The 7,440-nt window shown below is 52.6% G+C and overlaps 1 protein-coding gene across 1 annotated transcript; it reads left to right on the plus strand.

The window, feature by feature from the left end:
• The first annotated feature begins 821 nt into the window (after positions 1-821).
• On the plus strand, positions 822-7,227 carry ZBTB42 (zinc finger and BTB domain containing 42). Its single transcript, XM_074213238.1, has 2 exons — positions 822-877; positions 2,175-7,227. Exon 2 carries the CDS (start codon positions 2,189-2,191, stop codon positions 3,563-3,565), a length of 1,377 nt encoding a protein of 458 aa, XP_074069339.1. The 5' UTR covers positions 822-877; positions 2,175-2,188; the 3' UTR covers positions 3,566-7,227.
• The last annotated feature ends 213 nt before the right edge of the window (positions 7,228-7,440 follow it).

The raw sequence follows: 7,440 nt of genomic DNA on the forward strand, positions 1-7,440 counted from the left end.
GCCCCCACGCGGGGAGGGCCCCGCCCGGCACGGAGTTCCCCTCGGGGGTGGCCGGGGAGGAAAGTATCGCGAGAGCGGCCGGGCACCAACCTGCTCGGCGCGCGCACTCCCTCGGTTAAAGCTCCCTCCGGGCGGGGGGCCGAGCCGGGGGGGGGGGGGGGGGGGCGAGCCCGGGGCGCCCCGCCCTCCTCCCTCCCCTCCCCCGCCTCCCTGGGGCCGCCCCGGGCGGAGGTGGGGCAGGGGGTGTGCGGGTGACCTCATTCCTGCCCCGCTCCTGGAAGTCCCCGGCATCCCCGCCCCCTCCGCGCGTCCCTCCCTCGTCCCGGGCCGGTCCCGCCCGCCCTCCCGGCTGCGCTGCGCTGCGAGCGGCCGGCCCCGAGCACGGTCCGGCCCGGCCCGCTCCCTCCCGAGGCGGCCGGCGCGGCCCGGCGCTCCCGACGCGCACTTGCCGAAACTTTTCTTTCCTCCCGGCCGCGCCGGGGCCGGCGGGCGGGGAGCGGCGGGGCCGGCGCCGCGCGGCTCCCCACGGGCCGGAGGAACTCGCAGAGGCGGCCCCGCCGTGGTTGGCTGGTAGCGAGATTCCGAGCAACATATGGCCCTGAAAGGCGCGCAGCTGGAGGCGGCGCGGCCGCCGCCGGGGAGCCGGAGCAGCTGACTCTCCAGCCTGCCTCGCAATTAGCGCAGCCCGCACGCGCCCCTCCCCCGCCGCCTTGCACACTCGCGCACACGCGCGCACACTCGCTCTCCTTCTCCCCCTCGGCCCGGCGGCCGCCGCTGCTCCGGCCCCGGGTGCTGGCGCCCGCCCAGGCGGAGGGAGGGGAGGAGGCGGGGAGGGGGGTCCATGCGAGGCTTGTCGCCCGGGGGGCACCCGGGGCAGGTAAGGGGGCTGCGCGCTTCGGGAACTCGGAGTTGAGGGGACCCCCCCCCAGCCTTCTTTTCCTCGCTCTCCCAACCCCACTCCTGCCCTGGCTCCTGCCCTGGCTCCGGCCCTGGCTCCGGACCGGGCTCCGGACCTGGCTCCGACCCGGGCTCCGGACCGGGCTCCGGACCTGGCTCCGACCCGGGCTCCGGACCTGGCTCCGACCCGGGCTCCGGGCTCCGACCCGGGCTCCGGACCTGGCTCCGACCCGGGCTCCGACCCGGGCTCCGACCCGGGCTCCGGCCCTGGCTCCGACCCGGGCTCCGACCCGGGCTCCGGACCTGGCTCCGACCCGGGCTCCGACCCGGGCTCCGGACCTGGCTCCGACCCGGGCACCGGACCTGGCTCCGACCCGGGCTCCGGACCTGGCTCCGACCCGGGCTCCGACCCGGGCTCCGGACCTGGTTCCGGCCCGGGCCGGGGCTCCGGATCCGGTTCTGGATCCGAGAGCTGCTCAGGGAGCCCGGGGCTTCTCTGTAGCAAAGAAAAGTGAAGTTCATTCTCGGGGCGGGGGAAGTTTGGCTCCCATGGAGCCGGAGGAGGAGGGGGAAGGAGGGACTGGGGGGAGGACTGGGGGGCTCTGCGAGGGCCTGGGAAGGGGTGGGGGAGGAGGAGGAGGAGGAGGAGGGCAGCTTCTGTGATCACAGTAACTTGTACTTGTGGGATTTCTCTCTTTTGAGCGAGACGACAAAGGTTAGACCGCTCTTCTCCGTCTCTTCTCGTTTGTTTTGTCCCTTTGGTCTCTCATCGTCTTGTCTCTGCCTCTCCACCCCACTCACCCTCTCTTTCCCCCTATCTCTTTCTCCCTCCTCACCCTCCCTTCCGCCTCCCCTTCTGGCCCAAGCGCTGGATCATTCTTCCGTCTCCCCCTTTCTTCTCCTCACCCCCTCCTCTTTCTCCTTCTCCCTTTCCCCCAGGTCCCTTTTCCGTGGAGTCTTCTTGCCCTCTCTCTCGCTTTTCTCCCCCACAGCTTCTGGAGCTCTTGTTTACTTATGATCCAGTTTTTCCTGCTCCCCAGCAGGTGCCGAGTGTTGGAAGAGTTAGTTGAATACAAACCCAACTCCGGCGAACAATTATTCCTGCCTGGCTCTCTGCTACCTAGGCAGGGAGAGGGAGGGAGGCCGGCAGACAGACCGGGAGGGAGGGAGGGAGAGCGAGGGAGCCAGCTAGCAAGAGAAGAGCCGACTTGTTTGGTTACAGCTGCTAGGAGGTTTGAGTTTCCAGGCGCATTCAAGTTTTTCCTGTTTGTGCCCAGGTTATGAAGGCAGAATGGAGTTCCCGGACCACAGCCGGCAGCTGCTGCAGTGTCTGAGTCAGCAGAGACACCAAGGATTCCTCTGCGACTCCACTGTGCTGGTCGGGGAAGCTCGCTTCCAGGCTCACAGAGCTGTGCTGGCTTCCTGCAGCATGTACTTCTACCTCTTCTACAGGGACCAGTTAGACAAAAGGGAGATTGTCCATCTGAACAGTGACATTGTCACAGCCCCAGCCTTTAGCCTGCTGCTTGAATTCATGTATGAGGGCAAGCTGGAGCTGAGCAGCCTGCCCATCGAGGACATCCTGGCCGCTGCCAGCTACCTCCACATGTATGACATTGTCAAAGTCTGCAAGGGTAAACTAAAGGAAAAGGAACTGGTGATCGAGGAAGAGAAGGACAGGCCTTTCCTAGGCCCCAGCATATCCCTGGGTCATGAGTTAGAGCTGCCTGGCCAGCCAAGATTCAGTCCCCTAGAGTATGATCGGGCTGGGGCCCACCCCACTTGGTCCAACAACCTCCTGGGACCTTCCCCACTGTCGAAAAAAGCAGAGCTGAGTCCGAGTCCTGGGAAGACCAAACCCTTGGATAATGGCGTGGGGGTCTCTCTCTCCCAGAGGACTGAGCTCCCGATACCCAGCCAGGCTCCCGGGGATTCAGAGTGCGCTCTGGATCTGTCTCTGAAGCCGATTTCAGGGAGGGATGCCCTCCACACTTCCTATGTCTTCCGACAGCTGGCTTCTGAACATCGGCAGCAGCAGGAAACCGAGCTGATGGTAAAAGATGAACAGGACTCATTGTCAGACCAGGAGGATGGCAAGGCAAGGAGTCCAGAGGACCAGCCGTTTGGGCCTGTGACTAAAAGTCTGGTCACCGGCTTGGGCCACATGTTTCATGGCCAGGATGATGAGCTGGACCCGGAGCGGGATGAGAGTGAAGATGACCTGGATGCATCAGACCTCTCAGCTTCAGAGGTCCTAGGGCCCTCTGGCCACATCTGCATCTGCCCCCTTTGTAGCAAGGTGTTCCCCAACCCCCATGTCCTACAGCTGCACCTGAGCTCTCACTTCCGGGACAAGGATGGGAGTTCAAGGGCTCGATTGTCACCAGAGGGGTCAGTGCCCACCTGCACACTATGTGGGAAAACCTTCTCATGCATGTATACCCTTAAGAGGCATGAGCGGACGCACTCAGGCGAGAAGCCATACACTTGTGTGCAGTGTGGCAAGAGCTTCCAATACTCACACAATCTTAGCCGCCATGCAGTGGTACACACTCGAGAAAAGCCTCACGCTTGCAAGTGGTGTGAGCGACGTTTTACACAGTCTGGGGATTTGTACCGGCACATCCGAAAGTTCCACTGTGGCCTTGTCAAGTCCCTGGTAGTTTGAAGTTTGATGAAGGATTTGGGGTTTGCCTAGAGTGAGTGAGTGTATGTGTGTGTGTGTGTGTGTGTCTTTATTTGGAGAATGGTTGTACCTACACTCTTTTGATGCTCCACAGCAGCATCCAACTAGCAGAGGCTTTTAGTTGTAAGACTGGGTCATCCTACTATAGGACAGGGACATGCAGAAACTGTTGAGGAGAGGTAGTCTTGCATCATCAATCCCTGGAATGCCTGCTCTAACTTCTGAGTTGGAGAATTCTGAAGCTGCTCCTAGAAAAGCCTTTTCTCCAGAAATGTGATTAGAGGGCAAGAGGTCCTGCCTTTTGAAGTGCTAACCTCAAGGCTTTTTTGTCTTTTTTTTTCTCTAATTCAAAAAAAAAAAAAAAGAAGAAGAATGTGCTTCTTAGAATCTAAAATGATTTCTAGGCTGACCTCCCTATTTCTACCAGCTGGGCTCCAGGCAGCAATTACCATGGGACCAGGAGATACAGAGACCTCCTTTAAGTTCCACTTAACATTCTCTCCCTGATTTTTTACTCAGGGGGTTTCATGTGGTCATTTCTCATTTCCCTTTGAGTAAATGTCATTTTTAAGGTTTTTTTCTCTCTCACTGGTCCCAAAGCATAGTCATCTTCCTTCTCTGGGCCTTTTTGAATTTAAAGGGAGTTGTGGGACCTGCCTTTTGCTGCCCCTTCCCAATGAGGAATATGTATATCATACAGAGTGATGATTGGGTGAATTACCAAGTGAATTCTATTGGGGGGGGTGGGGGTCTGCACAGAAATGGTACCTCTTAAAACTGCAAAAAAAATGGTAGAAACTACTATTGTACATAATTGGAAAACAAATAAAATATTTATATAATTTTATAAAAATAAATTATGTGGGGAAAAAAATGTGGCACACTGGGAATAGTGGGGGCAGAATTTGGTGTTGGAGGATCCACAGGACAAACCAAATGATCCAAGTTCTCTGTTCTAATTGGAGAAGTAGGGACTGGAGGACATGGGAAAACCCCAGCAAAGTGGCAGGAAGAGTAATAGGTATGCCCTTGGAAAGGAAAGAACAGTTAGTTATTCAAGCATGTATATTGAAGCAAGTAGTGGAAAGATCATTTGAGGTCCCCATGTCCTATCAAATGTAGGATTTATAGCAGGAAAATTGATCAGTTCATTTTAGAGACAGAATCAAGCTGGGGACAGAAAGGGATCCTAGGTAAAAGTAAACAAACTCAAGTTCACCAACTTAGAGTGACCACCTCAATACAAAGTCTCAAGTGACAGACTAGCTTCTCTTTAGGACTTGGGAATTGAATTGGATATGCCTCATAAAAGACTGGCTGATGGAGTCTAGGAGTGAGGTCATGTTTAACACTGTCAACCATTTGCCCGTTGAGTCTGAGTTCCAGTTCCTGAATGTGTCTGAGCAAATGATGGTGGGTGTGTTTGTGGATTTGAGTATCACTCAGCTAGCTGCTCTCCGATTGAGGTGGGGCTGAGGTGGATTGACCACTGGCCACTGCTTTCCCATCATCTACTTCCACTCACCTGGAATTTCCATACGATTGGTTGTTATTAATGGCACTGAACTTGGGCCCTGAAACACTTCAGAATTTTACTGGGGGGGGGGGAGATTTTTTTTTTTTTTTGCACATTGGTCTATTTGCCCTTTCTGGTGGGGCAATGTCATGAGCACTGACTGTGTTAGGAGGTGTGTGGTTTCAGGAGGGCCATATGGGAGCTGTTTGCCTGCAACCTGTTGGGAAGGCTCAGTTTCTTTGGGGAACTTCAAAGCTAATTCCCCTCAACGAACCCTCCTCCCCCCTCTCCCAGCACCAGCCCCTTTTGAACTCTGAATGTAATGTGAAAATTTATTTTATTTATGGCATGTGTCCCACTTCATTACCTTGACTGTACCTGTATTTCTGCTGAAACTGTTTATGGCTTTGGAAAATGTGACCTGCATTGTCGTCCTGTGGACGTGTGACTCCATATCGTGGTCTTAGCCTACTGAATAATATATCAAGACATACATTACATATATAGATAGAAATACATATATATTTTTGCTGTGATTGGAAATAGCACTGAGGACGAAGTCTACTAAAATTAAGTTATTTTCCTTTTCTCCTGATGAAACTTGATGTAGTATTTATTAGAAGTTTTAATTTGAAGTGAAACTATAACTATTAGAAACCTTTTTTTATTCTAAATGATGAGTTTATCTCTACTGTAATGCTTCCAAGGTTTCTTTGTTTGGTAAAGGGAGCGAATGACTAATATGTTAGTATTGGCGAGAAGGGTAGCTGAAGTTTTTCTAAGTTTTTATTTTTTTACTTTAAAATTTTGCATAATGTTTTTTGTGATCTCTGTGAATAAAAGCAAATTGCAGGCTCACGTATTCCATATCAAGCCCTGTCCGTGGTCAAATAGTCATGAGATGGGGCACTATAGATAGGGCTGTGTGTGTTGCTGAAGTTTGCCTTCACTGGATGCCCTTCAAGCAGAGGAATGGATTACTGCTCATTGATGACCACAGGGTTCTAGAGCTAAAAGCAATTTTACTGTCATGTAGTCCATTTCCCTTGTTTGCAGACAGGGAAAGAGGCCCATGGGGAAAAGAGACTAGAAAATAAAAGGCAGAACTGCATTTGAAATCCTTTGTCTCCTGATTCCAATCCAACCCTCATTCTACTACAAGACAATTGTCTTGTAGAAAGGATTTCTGCCTTGGTACAGATTGACTTTAGTTGGTCCTTAAAAGTTCTTTCCAACTCTTTGGATGCTGTGAGCTTAGATTTTTTTAGCCTAGGAATCCGGCTAGGGCAGGCAGGTATGGTAGTTGTGGAGGAAACGAAAATACTTGAACTCTCACTGTAGAGATGTTGTCTTCCTGGCTCCTACCACTGGACAGCTCCAACAAGGACTTTTGCACTTGTGTCTGTATTCTGCTGAAGTGTGAGTGTGTGTGTGTGTGTGTGTGTGTGTGTGTGTGTGTGTGTGTGTGTGTGTTTGAAGGCCATAGGTCTGAGCACAGCTCTTCCCACAATGGGTCACTTCTGGTGAAACCGTTGGGAGATGCTGCTGTACACTCTCTCCCATGTGGGTGATTCCAGTCCTGGAGAGTTTATTTTCTTGGAGAGCGGTCCTGCCCTGACTCGTTAACACTGGGTTTGTCGTCATCTGCAAACAAATACTGTGAAGTTAATGTAAAAAAAAATCATCAATTTTTAATTTTTTAATCAATGCAGTTCAGATTAAATATGTATATTTAAAAACTAATTTTTGTGGGAGAGTTTTATAGCAAACAAACCTACAGCCTGTAGCAAAGCTAATCGAATGAAATCTATTTTATCAGATGGTCCAATCCCTGTTTTCTAGCAAATTTCTTCTCTGTAGATGGTGGTTGCTTAGTCCAAAGGAGACAATCACAGAGCCTGGAGGGCCTTTGGGAAGAGTAATGGTTAGCATTTGGTTTTCAGTGTGGTCATCTTCATCTGCAGCTGTATCCTCGTGTACTGTCAAATTGTGACAATCATGACTAGGAATTGCTGTCTCTCCATTTTCACAAAAAGAATAATAAAAACAACCCACCCTCCTCCTACTACTTACTGTTGGAGTCATCCTTGAAGCTGGGCCTTGCTTCTGAAAGATGTGGAGACTGGGGTAGTAGCCTTCATTGGCCTAGGGGCTTGTCCTTGGGGTGGAGGGGGGGGCACAGAGTTTTTGGATGACTGGATTGATGTTTTTTGGGGGGGGGTGGGGATTTGGATTCCAATAAGGCAATTAGCTGAAGTTGATTATTCCAGGGGGTGGAGGGTAGGCAGAGAGGTGTTGGGACAGATATAAATAAATAACTCATCCCAGTCTTGCAAATTAA

Source organism: Macrotis lagotis, chromosome 1, assembly GCF_037893015.1.
Source record: "Macrotis lagotis isolate mMagLag1 chromosome 1, bilby.v1.9.chrom.fasta, whole genome shotgun sequence".
NCBI lineage: Eukaryota > Metazoa > Chordata > Mammalia > Peramelemorphia > Peramelidae > Macrotis > Macrotis lagotis.

What these genes read in the sequence shown, in the direction of transcription:
- ZBTB42 (XM_074213238.1), top strand. Translation starts at nt 2,189, where the DNA reads ATGGAGTTCCCGGACCACAGCCGGCAGCTGCTGCAGTGTCTGAGTCAG.